Consider the following 16885-nt stretch of genomic DNA (forward strand, 5'->3'; position numbering starts at 1 on the left):
CCCACGCATGCACGGGGAGAACATGCAAACTCCACACAGAGATGGCAGAGGGTGGAATTGAACCCTGGTCCTCCTAGCTGTGAGGTCTGCACGCTAACCACTCGAACACCGTGCAGCCCACATGCAAAAAAATTACAACTTTTCATAATGTTTTCTTCTCAAGTTGATGTTTTTTAATGCACAAGATTAGACACATGCAATCCAGAAAATGATATGTAAATGTTACACTTAGGGGGGAAAAGTGGGCTAATAAATTGACAATAAATGTCACAATCTGCATCGCCTCCGGTGTGACAGTTTTGTTTTTCACGTTGTTTGCCTTAGTTCCGGTTTTCATGCTCTTATTTTGTAGTTCTTCCTGTGTTCGTCTGTCCTGTGTTTCGTTACTTTTACACGTTCTTCTACGCGCACCTGTTTCCAATTTGTTTCTTGTATTTAGTTCAGCCAGGTGCGTCTAGTTTTTGTTGGTTCATTGTTTGTCTTTTACTACGTGTCGTATGCCAGTGCTGCATTCGCCGTATTTAAAAAAAATAAAAGCTAAGTTTTTACCTGCACCAGTCGCGTCATCTCTGCATCCTGGGGTCGCTTCGCAACACCCGCATGACGAACCGTGACAGAATGAACCAACCAGACGACGACCTCGCGGAGATGGACTTTTGGACCTTGCGGGTTTTCAAGGCAATGGAGGAGGAGTGCGTACAGTTCACTCCGGAGGAGCTGGAGGACATGGTGTGGGGGCCGGACGGCACGCTTATACCCATGGCGTGGGTGCACCGCGGACACGGCGCTGACACACCAGCCCGGCGACGACGCCGACGCACGTCTCGGCCAGCTCCAGCAAGGCTTCAGCGGGCGAAGCCGTTTCCTCCGTCACCTCCGCGCCAAGCCGGGGTGCACCCCCCCCCCGCTCACGTTGCTTCAGAGTGCCAGCCTACGACCAAGCGCAAGAAGGCTCCCACTCCATGCAAGCACGTCGATCTCCCGCAGCCCTCTTCCGGATTCCTGTTGCCTCCGGTGCAACACGAAGAGGAGTACGGCACACTTCCCCCTCCTGTGCCCGAACCAAGCAGTCCAAGGGATTCCCAAACCCCGGCTCTCGTGCCAAGCTGCGTGGCGCCACAGATTCCCCCAGTGGCCAAGCCACGCAGCTTCAAGGTTTCCCAAAACCCGGCTCCCGTGCCAAGCTAATAATAACAGGTGAAAAAAAGACTGTGGCATGAACATGATTATATCTTGCAAAAAGGGGTAGGAACTTAAGCTTTTGCTTCAGCCTACTCCTTTTGGGCTTGTCATCAGATCACAAATGTAAATAATGGAAAGTTATATTTTGATTGATGTAAGAAATGCACTGTAATGTTTCATAGATTTGCCCAAATAAAATAAAAAAATAAACGATATGGTCTTTAAATTATGGTAATTTTCTGCATAATAGGACATTTTTTTGGTAAAATTATGACATTTTTTCTCAGAATAATTTGGCTTTATTCTTGTAAAATTACATTTGTTTTTTATGTTTTCTCATTAAATTAAAAAAGTAGTATCTTCTGTTTTTGTTTTTTTTTTTTATTAAAGGGGACCTATTATGTTAGTTTTTCAGCCCTTTGTATTGAGTTGTGGACTCCTATAGAGCAGCTATACACCATAGCCAGCACATAAAGCTTTCCAGATCTTCCCGAATCGGCACCTATTCAAGGTTCTTTGGATACCGTGCTTCCCGTTAAAATGGTCTGTTTTTATGTCTGTAATTTATTCCACCCACGGCCTACCTCCAGGCACACCCACTCCGCTGTAGTTGGTCACACTGAAGTGCTTCAGTGTTGTACCGCTAGCTGACAAAGCTAACTTTATAGGAGTTGATAAACAGTATTGGATATGATTTATCTTTTTTAAAATATCGGCTTTTAAAATACAGTTATGTGTTGGATCCTGAATCCGATCAGGAAGTTTCTCTCGAATAGAGGTTACTTCTAGACGTCTCTAATTGCTAAGTAGCTTTAGCATTTTAGCTTTGGGTTTTCTACAGTATTACACATTTTTGGCGGGACTACCAGTGTGTAAAAAAACTTGAGTAGACCCACAAATTGTGGTGGGAAATAGCTATAAGCAACACCGCTCCCTGTTTGCACACTCTATAATGCTACACAGACAAGCGCTTTTGCTCAATGACTTACACAAAATAAACACAGTTAGGACACTGATAAATTGTTACTTAGTGCTTGATCTTCTGACTCTTTCACACAACCAAGTAACGTTGGAAAGGAGTCGAACTTCAGCAGTTTTGTTGGCTAGTCCAGCTGCATACTGGCCCATGTTCACAAACCAGTCCAGTGTGTAATGCCGATGACAGAATCAGGAACTCCAACCACAACGTAAACAGAAGCAGAGAGCCTATCTGGCCTACAGCCATGCACGTATAAGGAAGTCCGCCCCTCTGTGACATCACAAATGTAAACTTTTACAACGCCCTCTGAAACCGAGTGTTTTGAACCATCGTTTTTTTTATTAATGTGTCCCAACAAGTCCAACAAATATTGCAGCAATTTTTCAGCTGATAACATTCCATGTTGTATGAAGACTGAGAAAGCTTTTGTCAAAAACTGAACCATAGGAAAACTGGGGTGTGTGAAAGTTATAATGCAGAGTACCTCTGGAACAAAACTCAAAATATTAAAGTAAAGTATTTTCTACCGTAAGTGTGAGAAATAAGTGTACTGGAAGTGTGTTAGCGTTGAAGCTGGCATTTAGACGACATCAAAGTGTAAACCCTACTGGGACCACACTGCTCCAGGCTTCGTATATTACAAATATACAACATAAGGTGGCCAGAAATATTTCAGCACTGAACAAAGCAAAATTTGTTCTCAATCAGAACTCACTCCACACTTTTTATTGCTCTCTGGTTCTACCATATCTTACTTATTGTGTGGAAATATGGGCTAATAACTATAAAAGCAATCTTCACTGGCTAAATGTACTGCAAAAAAGGTCAGTAAGGATAATTCATAATGCCGCCTACAGAGAACATACTAACTCCTTATTTCTAAAATCACAAATACTTCAACTTGCTGATATAGTTCATCTTCAAACAGCTAAAATAATACATAAGGCTAAAAATAAGCAATTAGCTAAAAATGTCATCCAATACTTCTCTACAAGAGAGGAGAAATATGATCTCAGGGAAGAAGTACATTTGAAACACTTCTATGCTAGGACTACGTTATGCTAGCCATAGCATTTCAGTATGTGGAATCAAACTATGGAATGGATTGAGTAAGGAAATCAAACAATGCACAACGATGAGCCAATTCAAGAAACAATACAAGCAGTTGATGTTTGCTAAATACAAGGATGAAGAGTCTTGAACCAGTCATGATGTGCTATATATATCACTATATTGACACTTACTACGGTACACATTATGGCATTGGATGCTCATATCACCAAGTACTTCGGTACGGGACAAAAAAATTACAAAATTAAAAAAAAAAACTCGAACTGTATTATGGAAAGCAGGAAGTGAACAAATGTAATATTGACACTTACTATGGTACCCATTATGTCAATGGATGCTCATATCACCTCCTACTTTGGCACGAGGTACATTATTTAAAAAAAAACCTTAAACTGTATTATGGAAAGCAGGAAGTGAACAATTGCAACAGTTAGTGATTGTAAAAGTACCAGATGGAGGGTTAGGATTTAATAAACTTTGCTTCTTCCTACTCCTTTTGGACATGTGGAACTGGGAACTGATTATGGGATGCACTCAATTGTAATCGGATGCATGTTCAAATGAAATAAAACCATTACCATTACCATTACCATATTAGATTTTGACATCATTTAACATCATTAAAAAGTCAACAGGGGACCTTTGAGGTAAATACATCGCAGAGACATCAGTTAGCAAGACGGCCCAACTTCGGGTCAGGTTCAGACGGCGGCAACACAATAAAGTTTCTGATGCGGCTCAACACACATTCGTCATCATCAAGCGAGTAAAGATTAACAGAGTTGAAAGGTGGTGGGAAGTTTACACATCAGTGAACCTTCTAACTTCTTCCACTGTAATTAATCATCTCCACCCGAACCAATGGGAAACACTTTGTTCATCATAATAAACAAAGAAAGTCCCTGCTGGCCCCGCCTCTCCAGCATACCCCTGTGACCCTTGTGAGGATAAGCGGCATAGAAAATCCATGGATGGATTCTCACCTGCAGAGTCTGAGGCTCACTGGTGTCACTGGTGACGTCGCTCCCGCCGTCCGGTGCTAGAAGTCGGTAGGCGATAAGTGGCACCTCGCTGGACTCCGACCCCGGCAGGTCAAATCCACCTGTTCGCATGTGACGGGGCAGCATGGTGTCAGCTGTTGCAAACAGAGACGGGGAAAGCTGTTATGCAAATATTCATATTTTTACTCTCAAAAGGAGACCACTTGAACATGAAATGCATTTACTGTCATATTTAGGCTTAGGTTATAGACACTGTAACATCATAGACACTTCCATATACTATATATATATATATATATATATATATATATATATACACACACACATCATAGACACTTATATATACATACACACACTTTTCCTTACCATGTTCTGTGATAATTAAATTTGCATTTGGAAATATGGCACATTTTAATAATAATAATAATAATAATATTAATACATTTTATTTGCATATCGCTTTTCAAAATACTCAGACACTTTACAGAAAAAATGAGTTAAATAAAAACAAGTAAACAGAGTAAAAGATACATTAAAATACAACATTCATTCGTTAATACACAGTTAAAACATGAGTGAAAGTAAAATATTGTTAAAAATTGGAAAAATTGTTATTTCATATTCCAGGTATTCCTCAAAAATCATATTTTTGATATCATGCCATTCACATTTTTAACTTACCTTTTATACATTTTAAGAAATTTTACTTTTTGTGTTACTACCCCAACCTTCCATAAGTGGGTCAAAAATGACCCGGTCAGGTTGTTTTCTTGAAATATCTTTGTAATGAAAATTTTTTATCATTTCATATTCCAGGTATTCCTCAAAAAACATGTTTTTGATATCATGCCATTCACATTTTTAACTTACCTTTTATACATTTTAATATTTTTTTTGTTTGTTTTTGTGTTACTACCCCAACCTTCCATAAGTGGGTCAAAAATGACCCAGTCAGGTTGCAAAATTTTGTTCCAAGTTTTGATATCAGTTAAGCAGTTAAGGTTTTCTCCGGGTACTTCGGTTTCCTCCCACATTCCAAAAACATGCTAGGTTAATTAGCGACTCCATATTGTCCATAGGTATGAATGTGAGTGTGAATGGTTGTTTGTCTATAGTATGTGCCCTGGGATCGGCTGGCCACCAGTCCAGGGTGTACCCCGCCTCTCACCCGAAAACAGCTGGGTTAGGCTCCATCACCCCCGCGACATAAATGTTTTTGTGGGAGGAAACTGGAGTACTCGGAGAAAAAAACACACACAGGGAGAACATGCTAACTCCACATAATAAAAATATAATAAAGTAGAAATAAATAATAATGGTAGATGATCACAAAGTGACAAATAGTGGTTTTGTGTTTATTTACTAATTTTAATTTATATATATGAATGGAATATATGAAAGTAAAAATGTATGTTTTTATGGCAAAATCCATTCAGCATGCATGGTCAGTGCTGAGTGTGACTCGGCGACCTTCTCCCATAACACAAACACTACAAGAACGTCATGCCAGTGGATTTGGTTATCTGCCTCCTATTTGCACTTGGCGGATAATTTGCATAGCAACCCCTCCCTTTTGACCCCCCCGCCTCATCTGACTGCTATTTGGGTGACCATGAAGATAGACATCTAGTAAATAAACACCGTCCTAGGAGGGAGGAAGCAAGACAGAGACGGGGTGGGGGTGGGGGGGGGGTCGATGGGGTGCAAGTTTCATCTCCACTGGGTCTCAAAGTACCGGTTTCCCCCAACTTTCCACAATCTTACACAGTTAACCCTTAGATGCACGAGTGACTGGACCCTACACTCTTCCATAAGGGGCTCAAAAATCACCCATACTAGAATCAATGCCTTTTTATGCCAATTTTGCCATTTTGGTTAGGAATAATCACTTGTATGATATTTAGTATTATATTTAGGACCACACAAGAATGATTTCATGTTAGAAACATCTTTGGTAGGTTGGGGTAGTAACACAAAAACAAAAATTTCTTATAATGTATAGAAGGTAAGTTAAAAATGTGAATGGCATGATATTAAAAACATGTTTTTTTAGGAATACCTGGAATATGAAATGATGAAAAATTTTCAAAGATATTTCAAGAAAACAACCTGACCGGGTCATTTTTGCCCCACTTATGCATCTAAGGGTTAAGTCAGTCAAACAGCCACGTGCAGGCCGGGAAGGGAGTCGAACCAACGGTTGAGCAGAGTTCTGAATGGCTGCTATTCATGACTGTATGTGACCACAGCAAACAGCCTACATATGACTCAAGGTGCTCGAACACACACACACACACACACACACACACAGAAACACACACTGTAACTAGGTTACACCACAGTCACACCCCATCAGAGCACCACTCCTGAATGCAGCCATGGTGGTGGTGATACATGGCAACAAAGTAAAAGGGTTAAATTAAAGTTGCTGAAGCTGCTAAAAAAAGCTAAAAAATAAGGACACATGAACAGTGAATGTTCCAATGAAAAAATAAAGAGGAAGAGGTAAAAGGAAACAAAGAAAAGGAGGAAGCGGTTGAACTTACTGCACGGGCCCAACTCATGAGCTGGCTGCGGCCGCTCCACTGGGCTCCTCGGGTAGCTCTTGACCACCGTGTGCCCACACGCTGGCATCCATCGGTGCAGATCAGCTGCTACCAGCAGCCAGACTGGGTGGTGGTGGTGGTGGTGGTGGTGGTGTAGACCTCCGCCTCACACACTTTCACCCGCCCTTTTCCCCTCTATCTGCGTCGTCGCCGTGGTTGTGCGAGCAGCTGATAGCCGCCTCTTTCTGTCTCTCCCTCTCTCTCTTTGTGTGCGTGTGCGTGTGTGTGTGTGTGTGTGTGTGTGTGACATCACTGCAGCCAACAGCACTGCCACTCCAGGCTGCATGTCGGAGGGAGGATCACTGCCATACACGCCTTTCCTGTTTGGAGGGGGTAAACACCATTTTAAAAACACTATGTATGAATTTAATGTCACTAATGGACCTTTTTTCAAATAATAATAATAATAATAATAATAATAATAATAATAATAATAATAATAATAATAATAATAATAATAATAATAATAATAATAGTAGTAATAATAATAACAATAACAACAATAATAGTAATGTTTCTTGTGTCTGTGTAGGTCAAGATATGATAAGGCAAGGTGTCCAATGTCCGGCCGGGAGCCATTTGCGTACCACTGCTATTTTTTTTATTGGTCCGCAGTACTTTCTAAAAATAGAATTAAATATTAGGGATGATAAAAATGGTTTGGATTTTTTCCCGATCATGAAAACTCAATAACAAAAATGCTGTATACAACACACGTGTTCATTCCACCACAAGTGATATTGAGAAAAACGTTGACGATCTAATGAAAATCGAATAGTCTCAATATAATAAAATGTCTAATAAATAAAAAATTATAAATAATAAATCTAATAAAAATGCCATGTGAATATTGTAAAAAAATTATTTAAAAAATTCAAAAAACATTTGAGCAGCTTAAATTTGAAATATAAAAAAATATGTTATTTTAAAATTCGTAATATGAGAATTTTTTTTATAAAATTTATATTTTTGGAAAATTAGGTTGTCAAAAGAGTTTTATTATGCAAATAAAGCCAACATTTTCCAAAAAGAACATTTAGAAACATTAGCATTAGAAACATTAAGAGGAAAGCTTACATATTATATAAATTAAAAAAAAAAAATTATATAAATTAAAAAATAAATTATTTAAATTAACAACAGCAAAAAAACTAATAAAAATGCCATGTGAATATTGTAAAAAAAATTACAAAAAAATGACATATGAGCAGCTTAAATTTGAAATATAAAAAAAGATATTATAAAAGTCGTAATATGAGAAAAAAAATTAACAATATTTACATTTTTGGAAAATTTGGTTGTCAAGAGTTTTATGCGAATAAAGCCAAAATATCCCAAAATATTTTATATAAATAAAAAATAATACATATTAAAAAATAATTAAATAAAATTATATAAATTAAAAATAACAGCAAAAAGCTTGAAAAAAAGATAGCAAAGAGTGAAGTTGATACTAACCTAAAGCATTTGTCACCTACTATGTGACAAATCATTTGACCCCCTGGGAGCGTAACAGTTATGTCATTGATAATAGTGATTAATAGTTAGATAGTAGTGATTAATCCAAGCTAAATTGGGATTCGAACAGGTGTACGGAGTCGGTCTTACCTGGGGATACTTACCAAGGAATGTTTGGGGAGGAGCTGCCATGAGTCTCTGGGTTTTATAGGTTTGGTGATGTCATTAGTGACATCATCAGACCATACCATGTACTGCGGATGGGGGGAGGGGGTTGTAAAGTTGGATGGGTATTTAATCTTGGGTTCGGGTAGGGAAATATGTGTATGGGTTCATGTTTTATGGAGAGTAGTAGTAGTAGTAGGGTCGCATCGGATGTTGAATTCCAGTTTTAAGAGTTTTAATGATCAGATGTGTTTTGTAGACTCACCCGTGGACGAAAATGGGACATTCCGAGCAGATTGGGAGCCCTATAAGGGGAGCAGCTGGGGCTGTGTGGCGGGGGTGGCTGCAATATTGGATTTCAGTGATGCGAGCGAATACCTTTTTTTTTGGTGGTGTTTGGGGAAGTCAAGTCATTTTTTTCCCCAATTTTTTATTTTTTGTTTTTAGTGTTTTCTGTACGTTTCTGTGCCAAGCTAAATAAATGTGCCTGAATCGTTTTGGCCTTCGGACACCGCATTACAACACATACTGTTTGGTGGCAATTATATAAAAAAAACATGCATGTATAAGCAGATTTTATTGATTCCCTGAATTTTGTGTAGCAGTGATGGATATTTGACATACATATAAAGTTTGTATTTTATTGTAAACACAAGGGGCAATAGTAACATATTTAAATAACAATTCATGGCGACCATTGAACTGTTCACCACTTCCACAAAAACAGATGTATGGTGGCACCCCTAAATAATCATGTATTGGAAAAATATTTTCTATGTGTTTCTACATATATTGGAACACTTTTCGTACTCAGCCATATCAAAATTCAATAATTGTGTTTTTGATGCACCCTAATATATATATATATATATATATATATATATATATATATATATATATATATAATACAAATATAAGGCATTCAGAGGATGCAGTTAAAGATATTGTGATATGCCTTATTCTACACTGGCCACTAGGTGTCAGTAATGTTAGGCATCAAACTTGATGCTTTTGTATTCATTCATTCATATTTAAAAGTGACATAAACATAAACGCCATGACTATGAAGTCAAAGTGAAGACTTCGGGGGTGCTGGAGCCTATCCCAGCTGTCTTCGGGTGAAAGGCGGGGTACACCCTGGACTGGTGGCCAGCCAATCATATAGACAAGCAACCATTCACACTCACATTCATACCTATGGACAATATGGAGTCGCTAATTAACCTAGCATGTTTTTGGAATGTGGGAGGAAACCGAAGTACCCGGAGAAAACCTTAACTGCTTAACTGATATCAAAACTTGGAACAAAATTTTGCAAACTGACTGGGTCATTTTTGACCCACTTATGGAAGGTTGGGGTAGTAACACAAAAACAAACACAAAAAATATTAAAATGTATAAAAGGTAAGTTAAAAATGTGAATGGCATGATATCAAAAACATGTTTTTTGAGGAATACCTGGAATATGAAATGATAAAAAATTTTCATTACAAAGATATTTCAAGAAAACAACCTGACCGGGTCATTTTTGACCCACTTATGGAAGGTTGGGGTAGTAACACAAAAAGTAAAATTTCTTAAAATGTATAAAAGGTAAGTTAAAAATGTGAATGGTATGATATCAAAAATATGATTTTTGAGGAATACCTGGAATATGAAATAACAATTTTTCCAATTTTTAACAATATTTTACTTTCACTCATGTATTAACTGTGTATTAACGAATGAATGTTGTATTTTAATGTATCTTTTACTCTGTTTACTTGTTTTTATTTAACTCATTTTTTCTGTAAAGTGTCTGAGTATTTTGAAAAGCGATATGCAAATAAAATGTATTAATATTATTATTATTATTATTAAAATGTGCCATATTTCCAAATGCAAATTTAATTATCACAGAGCATGGTAAGGAAAAGTGTGTGTATGTATATATAAGTGTCTATGATGTGTGTATATATATATATATATATATATATATATATATATATATATATATATATATATATATATATATATATATATATATATATATATATATATATATATATATATATATATATATATATATATATATATATATATATGGAAGTGTCTATGATGTTACAGTGTCTATAACCTAAGCCTAAATATGACAGTAAATGCATTTCATGTTCAAGTGGTCTCCTTTTGAGAGTAAAAATATGAATATTTGCATAACAGCTTTCCCCGTCTCTGTTTGCAACAGCTGACACCATGCTGCCCCGTCACATGCGAACAGGTGGATTTGACCTGCCGGGGTCGGAGTCCAGCGAGGTGCCACTTATCGCCTACCGACTTCTAGCACCGGACGGCGGGAGCGACGTCACCAGTGACACCAGTGAGCCTCAGACTCTGCAGGTGAGAATCCATCCATGGATTTTCTATGCCGCTTATCCTCACAAGGGTCACAGGGGTATGCTGGAGAGACGGGGCCAGCAATTTATGAGCGGTTCTTTAAGGGGCGGAGCATCGCAAATACAGCAAACTTCTTCCACTCCTGCTGCAACTGGAAAGAAGAAGAAGAAGATACGGTTTGGGGTGGCACACAGGGAATGTGAATGTCATTCATTCATTTATTTTCTACTGCTTTTTCCTCACGAGGGTCGTGGGGGGTGCTGGAGCCTAGCCAGCCAATCACAGGGCACATATAGACAAACAACCATTCACACTCACATTCATACCTATGGACAATTTGGAGTGGCTAATTAACCTAGCATTTTTTTGGAATGTGGGAGGAAACCGGAGTACCCGGAGAAAACCCACACATGCACAGGGAGAACATGCAAACTCCACACAGAGATGGCTGAGGGTGGAATTGAACCCTGGTCTTCTAGCAGTGAGGTCTGCGCAGTAACCACTAGACCGCCGTGCAGCTTATGCAAAAACATTGATATGTAAAACTGCATAAGTGAACTAACATTTAGCTAGCTGGCAAGCGCAAGCAGCGAAGGGCAGCCAAAGGGCATGCTTGAATTATTTTTCCCTGATGATGTCACATGTCGCCGGGCAGAATTCATCAGGAATAATCAATCAGCCCAAACGCCCTGTATGAAAATAGGCATACACCACTCGAAGTCGCTATGCTCCAGCTTTCAATTTACAATTTGTTTCTAAAAGTCAAAAAGGATGGATCATTTTCAGGAAAAATGAAGGAAAATATGTGCGTTTACTAACAAATACAACGCATCACTCAGTCACCATGCATCACGTCAATCATGCCGGATGTTTGACTCCATGACACACGTTATTGACAGTGCTGTCTAGCTACATAAAAATGACAAACTATGCAGGAAAATGGCAGTGGGGGAGGAGCACTTTGATACTTTTTGCACAATAACAGTGCTAAAATCAATCCAATAAGTCAATATATGCCAACTAACATCTTAACATAAATCAATATTAATATTTCATTTCATCTTTACAATATTCCGAGGGCTAATAAAAAGTGATGGCCCCCAGCCTGCACTTTGGACACCCCTTATCGACACAATCTAACAACCCAAAGAGGTATGTACATTTATGTATTTACCTACACTACTGTAATAATAATAATAATAATTATTATTATTATTATTATATTATAATAATTTATAATAATCAATAATAATAGTAATTATTATTCTATTATAATAATTTATATTATTATTATTAATAATTATTATTATTATTATTAAATGTATGTATTAAATACATAAATACAAGTAAATACATACCTCTTTGGGTTGTTAGATTGTGTCCATAAGTTTTATTATTATTTTTCTCTGATTATTATTATTAATAATATTAAACATTATTATTATATAGCAATAATAGTGATAATAATAATTAATGTTATAAACTAATAATAATAATATTAATATTAATAATAATAATAATAATAATAATAATAATAATAATAATAATAATAATAATAATTATTATAATTATTATTATTATTATTATTATTATTATTACAGTAGTGTAGGTAAATACATAAAAGTAAATACATACCTCTTTGGGTTGTTAGATTGTGTCTATAAGTGGTGTCCATAGTGCAGGCTGGGGGCCATAAAAAATAATGATATAATAATGCTAATAATAATTTATTATATAATAATATATTATATTATATATATTATAATATAATAATAATAATAATAATAATAATAATAATAATAATAATAATAATAATAATAATAATAATAATAATCATCATCATCATCATAATAATAATAATAATAATCATAATAGTAATTATTATTATTATATAATCATCATAATAATAATCATAATAGTAATAATAATAATAATAATTATTATTATTATTATTATTAGCAGACAACTGTCAATCCAAACACGTCGTCGTCACCATTTTGGACACATCAGCACATGTACCTAATGTTATGACAAGCTGGTTGCATGGGCCGCTTGTGTTTGCTCTCCCCCTGGTGGTCACATGCTTGCACTTGAGATGGCACCAGGGGCCATTTTGAACCGCACGTGCGCATAAACACTGGCTAGCTAGCTTTCTTGGGGACTCGAACAAATAAGACGAGGGGGAAAAAAACACAGACATCTAAATAAAATGTGAGTCTTTAGTGGGAGTGTCACTGTGAGTTTAACATTTAATTATTTTTATTTTTTTTTGCTCGTGGAGTTACCTACCTACCTGTCATTGTTATTAATTATTATTATTATTATTAATAATATTTCTCATGTTTTCTTTGAAGCATTCAGCTGTGTTTAAAGAAAGATATAGATATAGAAATATAATATAATATTAATAGGTTGTGAAGGATTAGGACAATCATCCCTGCCTGTACAACTTTTACGCTCCACCCCATTCCCAATCCCAATCCCACCATCATCATCATCATCACCCCCCGGTGACTGCAAACTACTTGGCTCGTGCCGGACCAATTAATGACGCTTCAACTCGCTAATTGGACCCTTAATTGGCGTGTACGCGCGTCGTCGCCCCCATTAGCCCCCCCTCCACCCCCACCCCACCAATTTAAGGTCAATCACTCAAGAGAGCGCACGGTGCCCCCTCCTCCTCCTCCATCAGTATCTCCCTCCCACTCTATCTGGGTGTTTTATGTCTGCGTCACAACAAGTCGCTCGGCGGAGAGAGGCAGGGGTGAGGATGGTGATGATGATGAAGATGGCGTCTCCGGCGGTTTGATACAGGAGAGGCTGCTCCCGCAGATATTAATATATATATTATATATATATTTCAAAAAGGAGCATCGTTTGTGGTTTGTTGGAGGAGGACCTACGAGCCGTCGCGTGCGTCTTCTTCCTCCATCCTCTTCCTCCTCGCTTTGACGGATTGATGACAGACAGGGGCGTGCGTCACGTGCATGCAGACTAAACACTTTGTTGGCGTGCAGCCGCGATCAAACATCATGCAGCCTGCGTGACCCCCCGACGGGAAGGAAGGAGTTCCACTTGACAGCAGGTATACCCTCCTCTTCCTTCTCTTCCGGCCGGATGCCACCTTGCTCTGCTTGCCCCCCCCCCACCCCTTTCCGACACAGACTTCCTTTACGTCTGGAGTGCAACAGAAATACGGCTTGCACATTCAAGTTGCAAAGTGGCGCAAGTCATCTTTGCATGTATTGCAGCAGTCAGTGTGTGTGTGTGTGTGTGGTGGCGGCGCTAAAAAAATGGTGAGGGGGTAGGGGGAGACATTTAACCCCCCACTCCCACTGTGAACTGATGTTGTCTTGGTCGTCTTGAGATCCAAGCCAGGAGAACAGCGGCGTTGTAAACACGCCCCCCACCACCACACACACAGACACACACACACGTCATCCGTGGCAGCAAAGTGTTGAACGCATAAATCGGATTTCCATTTTCACACCACAGCTCGGCTGCGTCTCCTTCTCAGGATGGGGGGAGTCAGCGAAGGAGATGACGTCCTGGCGAGATGGAGCGATGGGCTCCTCTACCTGGGCAATGTGAAGAGGGTAAGTGCTTTTTTTTTTGCAAGGATGGGGGGGGGTGATTTCTCTTTGTAGGCTCCTGTCAATCACTGTGTGTCCTTCCCCCTCTGCGCCACCTCAGGTTGACGGAGTCAAGCAATGCTGCCTGGTCAGATTCGAGGACAACTCGGAGTTCTGGGTCCTGAGAAAAGACATCCATTCCTGTAAGTAAAAGCCGTCTCCTCACCGCCAAATAAGGACTTATTGATTAGCTAAATCCTTTGAAGTTCCACTTTGTAGTTAAATTAAAGACTGCGTAGTACAGTGGTCTCAAACATGCGGCCCGCGGGCCAAATGTGGCCCGCAGGACACTAGTTTGAGGCCCCCGCCTTGATATGAAAGTTTAATGTTAGTGCGGCCCGCGCAAGTTTGATATGGATGCTGTATGGTATCATGTACCCAGAAAAAATTATTACGTTTGATTCATGTTCATGTTAAAGGTTAAATAACTGTTAATAGTTATCCTCCCTGTCCGTGTGGAAGTGGTAAGTTTTTGGCTATTCAAGTTTAAAGGAAATAACTTGAAGGCTACCGTTCAGGTCGCTAGCTCTCTAGTTTGCGAGTTAGCATGTGTCTCAAGACCCTGCAGTTGCGCAATATGTTGTAAATAAAAAGAGTATATATGTGACTATAGTCGTGTTTTTGTTTTGTCTACCCACCAACTATATGTGGTTTCTTAAGTTTTTATTATTTGCCCTTTTATTATTATTATTAGATTTATTTATTACCGATTGATTGATTTTCTTTATTCTTGATTTGTTTATTTATTTTTCATCTTATTTTGTGTAGAAAAATAAAAATTAAGATATTTGAGAACAGTGGAATGTTTTATCAGAGCTTTTATTGTAGAAAATTGGAACCAAAGCGAAGTTTTATAAATTATTTTTGTTTTTAATGAATGCATTTTTTTTTTTTTTTTGGAAAACCTGATGCGGCCCAGTCTCACCCAGACCTGAGCTCCAGTGGCCCCCAAGTAAATTGAGTTTGAGACCCCTGGAATAGTAAAATCCATGCAGTGTTGTCGCCCGGCGAGAAATCACAAAGGCGAGTGGTGTTTATTAGTTAGCGCAGTGATTTTCAACCACTGTGCCGCGGCACACTAGTGTACCTTGAGAAACCGTCTTATCCGAATTATCCAATATCACTTTTTATAATTAACATTGATTAATCATCATTTGTAAATATTATGTCAATAGCCATGAATATATGGACCCAAATATTCCAATTACATTTAGTATATTTTCTCAAACTGAAAGAATTAAACAGGGATGGAATATTCCTTTAACCAATCCGATTCAGGTATCTTGTACCCACTCAAACGGAAATTTGTCAGGGTGCATTCTTCTTCGTGGTGTTTTTCTTCTTCTGTTGTTTATTGGCGGTTGGCAAGCAGCTTTCGTGTGCATTAGCGCCATCTGTGAAACAGAATCTAAACCAGGGGTCTCGAACTCAATTTACCACTGGAGCTAGGGTCTGGGCAAGGCTGGGCCGCATCAGGTTTTCCAAAAATAAAAAAAACACATTTATTAAAAACAGAAAAATATACAAACTTTTTCAGTGCTTTGGTTCAGATTTTCTACAATAAAAGCTCTGATAAAACATTCCAATGTTCTCAAATATCTTAATTTTTATTTTTCTGCACAAAATAAGATGAAAAATAAATAAAAAATAAAGAATTAAGAAAATCAATCAATCAGTAATAAATAAATAGAATAATAATAAAACGGCAAATAATAAAAACTTAAGAAACCACATATAGTTGGTGGGTAGACAAATGATTTTTTTCAGATTAAAATGAACAAAGCATTATTAGAGCCCTGTAGACATGACAAAACACGACTATAATCACATTTATACTCTTTTTATTTACAACATATTGCGCAACTGCAGGGTCTTGAGACACATGCTAACTCGCAAACTAGAGAGCTAGCGACCTAAACGGTAGCTTTCAAGTTATTACCTTTAAACTTAAATAGCCAAAAACTTACCACTTCCACACGGATGGGGAGGATAACTATTAACAGTTATTTAACCTTTAACATGAACATTAATCAAACGTAATAATTTTTTCTGGGTACATGATACCATACAGCATCCATATCAAACTTGCACGGGCCGCACTAACATTAAACTTTCATATCAAGGCGGGGGCCTCAAACTAGTGTCCTGCGGGCCACATTTGGCCTTTGACTTAAGTGTTAATTTAGGCAATTTTCACTGAAATTCAACTTACGAGACATCGTAGGGACGGAACTCATTTGTCGCCCAAGAACCACCTGTAATCGAGTTTGCCAACAATCACAAAATACCCAAAGTCGTCCCTTGTGACATCGCAGTTCAAACATCGGGCCCTCACTTTATCGTACCATCCACCCATTTGCTATGCTACTTATCCTCACTTGGGTCACAGGTATGCTGTAGAATAAGTATTTGAACGCA

At 38.0% G+C, this 16885-nt stretch overlaps 2 protein-coding genes across 3 annotated transcripts in view; one reads left to right on the plus strand and one right to left on the minus strand.

Annotated features, from left to right (window-relative positions):
* Positions 1 to 7060, minus strand: part of LOC144898484 (uncharacterized) — a 15430-nt gene extending 8370 nt beyond the window's left edge. Inside the window, exons 1-2 of the mRNA XM_078790501.1 lie at positions 6780 to 7060; positions 4216 to 4367 (exon numbers count right to left, since the gene is read on the minus strand). Coding sequence (XP_078646627.1) covers positions 4216 to 4367; positions 6780 to 6867 — 240 coding nt within the window. The 5' untranslated portion in view covers positions 6868 to 7060. The remainder of the gene's footprint in view (positions 1 to 4215; positions 4368 to 6779) is intronic.
* Positions 7061 to 13582: 6522 nt separating this feature from the next.
* phf1 (PHD finger protein 1) overlaps positions 13583 to 16885 on the plus strand; it is a 36691-nt gene continuing 33388 nt past the window's right edge. The window contains exons 1-3 of one of the 2 annotated variants that reach the window (XM_058053254.2): positions 13583 to 13920; positions 14331 to 14431; positions 14529 to 14610. In XM_058053254.2, the coding sequence (XP_057909237.2) occupies positions 14354 to 14431; positions 14529 to 14610 (160 nt within the window). In that variant the 5' untranslated portion in view covers positions 13583 to 13920; positions 14331 to 14353. The remainder of the gene's footprint in view (positions 13921 to 14330; positions 14432 to 14528; positions 14611 to 16885) is intronic. The other variant, XM_058053255.2, reaches the window with a different exon arrangement.

Source organism: Doryrhamphus excisus, linkage group LG5 (assembly GCF_037039965.1).
Source record: "Doryrhamphus excisus strain RoL-2023G ecotype Guam linkage group LG5, RoL_Dexc_Guam_v1.1, whole genome shotgun sequence".
In the NCBI taxonomy this organism is placed as follows: Eukaryota; Metazoa; Chordata; class Actinopteri; order Syngnathiformes; family Syngnathidae; genus Doryrhamphus; species Doryrhamphus excisus.